This window comes from Phytophthora infestans, genomic scaffold, assembly GCF_000142945.1.
Source record: "Phytophthora infestans T30-4 supercont1.92 genomic scaffold, whole genome shotgun sequence".
Lineage (NCBI taxonomy): Eukaryota > Oomycota > Peronosporomycetes > Peronosporales > Peronosporaceae > Phytophthora > Phytophthora infestans.
Window position 1 is genome coordinate 43,214 of NW_003303667.1, and position 2,303 is coordinate 45,516.

Sequence of the window (2,303 nt, forward strand, 5' to 3'; positions counted from 1 at the left end):
GTGGCTACGGCACGACCACGGAGGGCGGTGAGACTGCCGGACACTACACCACGGGTGGTGGCTACGGCACGACCACGGAGGGCGGCGAGACTACCGAACACTACACTACTGATGGTGGCTACGGCACGACCACTGAGGGCGGTGAGACTGCCGGACACTACACCACGGGTGGTGGCTACGGCACGACCACGGACGGCGGCGAGACTACCGAACACTACACTACTAATGGTGGCTACGGCACGACCACGGAGGGCGGTGAGACTGCCGGACACTACACCACGGGTGGTGGCTACGGCACGACCACGGAGGGCGGCGAGACTACCGAACACTACACTACTGATGGTGGCTACGGCACGACCACTGAGGGCGGTGAGACTGCCGGACACTACACCACGGGTGGTGGCTACGGCACGACCACGGACGGCGGCGAGACTACCGAACACTACACTACTGATGGTGGCTACGGCACGACCACTGAGGGCGGTGAGACTACTGGACACTACACCACGGGTGGTGGCTACGGGACCAGCACGGAGGGTGGTGAGACTACTGGACACTACACGACTGAGACAACGGCTGATTACCAGACTGGGGATTATGACACTGCTGGTGAGGAAGAGGGTACCCCCGGCACACTGGAGCCTGGAGCTGATGAACCTTGTGAAGAGACTGAAGCACCCGCTGAACAGACCGCTTATGGATCGAGCACGGATGGCCCCACTGAGGAGACGACAGAGCCTGAGACGGAAAAACCTTGCAGTACGGATGCTTCCGAAGAAGGTACTACCCAGCCAACGACGGAATCACCAACAGACGAGGTCACGACGGAGCCGACAACGAATGAGCCCACAGGTGAAGTGACCACGGGACCTGCCACTGATGGGCCTACCGGTGAAGTGACCACAGAGCCTGCCACGGACGGACCTACCGGTGAAGTAACCACAGAGCCTGCCACGGATGGGCCTACCGGTGAAGTGACCACAGAGCCTGCCACTGATGGACCTACCGGAGAAGTGACCACAGAGCCTGCCACTGATGGACCTACCGGTGAAGTGACCACGGGGCCTGTCACGGAAGGACCTACCAATGGACCGACGGATGCTCCGACTGATGCGCCGACCGACGTGCCAACGAGCTCGCCGTGTTCTAGACAAGCCACAAACGCTATTTCCGTGGAGCTGCAAGTGCGCTACATCAACCTCGATATCATTTCCGCGACGGCAGGTATCGGAGATTCGCAGACGTGGCTATCGTGCTGCGAGGCGTGCTGGGTTGACGATGCGTGTGCAGTGTTCAGCTTTGAGCAAGTGCTTGTGGCTAACCTGTGCGTATTGTCGCGTTCGGCGTCAGGCCGCACGATAGGACTGCCCAATTGGCAGTCGGGAAACATCATTGACATTCGTGCTGGAGTATTGTAAGAGCCTAGAAAGTCATTCGGCTGCGCTCCCGTGTCTCGACCGCGATTTGATACAAACTGCACAAACACGTCGACTGTATAAATTCATTTTCGACAATACATTGCTTTTTTACTCCTCTTGTTTTATAGTAAGTCTTCGCTATAACTGCCGCCTTCGTCGTCATCATCCAGCTGCAATCTCCGCAAACAGGGTATTCCGGGTAGCCAAACTCGGTCGTCATGGCTTACTGACAAAGCTCCCGGTCGCTCTGTGTGTCTGCGGAACCAAAAAGGAGTTAGAGACGCCGGGGGGGGGGGCATTTTTTTAGTCGTTGATTAGACATCAGACTGTAGTGCACCCCACTTCAAAACGAAATGCGAAACGTAATGTTACACAACTACACGGTCCTGCCTTCGGAAAAAGACTCTAAAATTCAGACTGAGCAAATAAATATAAGTGTCGGGCCTGAAGAATGCGGAAAATGCGCGTACAAATTTTGCTGCCCTTGTCGACTGCGACTCAACATCACACTGTGGTATATGGTCAGTGACCACTGGTCACGTCCGAAACTACAGAAAGGCAACCCCGCAGTACTTTCCAGCGGTTTCTAGCGGAGATATATCACATCTTCGGCCAGATTGGATGCAAATTTTACAGAGCATTTGCTAAATATTATTACAGTTTTACGGAGGGAGCTAATAAAAAAGGGTTGTTGAACAACAGAAACTAGTAAAAGCATTAATTGTTAGTCCGTATTTTGCACCAAAATACTGACGGCACTGACTGGCTAAAAACGATGATAAAAGAACTCTAAAATCAGTCCGGAATTTATTATTTACAAGTAACGAGATGATTCAAGTGATGAAACGATCACGAGCGTGATCGTTTTCCTATGCCGCTATTGCC

General features: G+C 54.0%; 1 protein-coding gene across 1 annotated transcript; it reads left to right on the forward strand.

The window, feature by feature from the left end:
• Positions 1-111: 111 nt before the first annotated feature.
• PITG_18920 (uncharacterized protein) lies at positions 112-1,418 on the forward strand (the record flags this gene model as incomplete). The annotated part of the gene is made up of 2 exons (XM_002996985.1): positions 112-141; positions 252-1,418. 2 exons carry the CDS (start codon positions 112-114, stop codon positions 1,416-1,418), a joined length of 1,197 nt encoding a protein of 398 aa, XP_002997031.1.
• Positions 1,419-2,303: the final 885 nt, after the last annotated feature.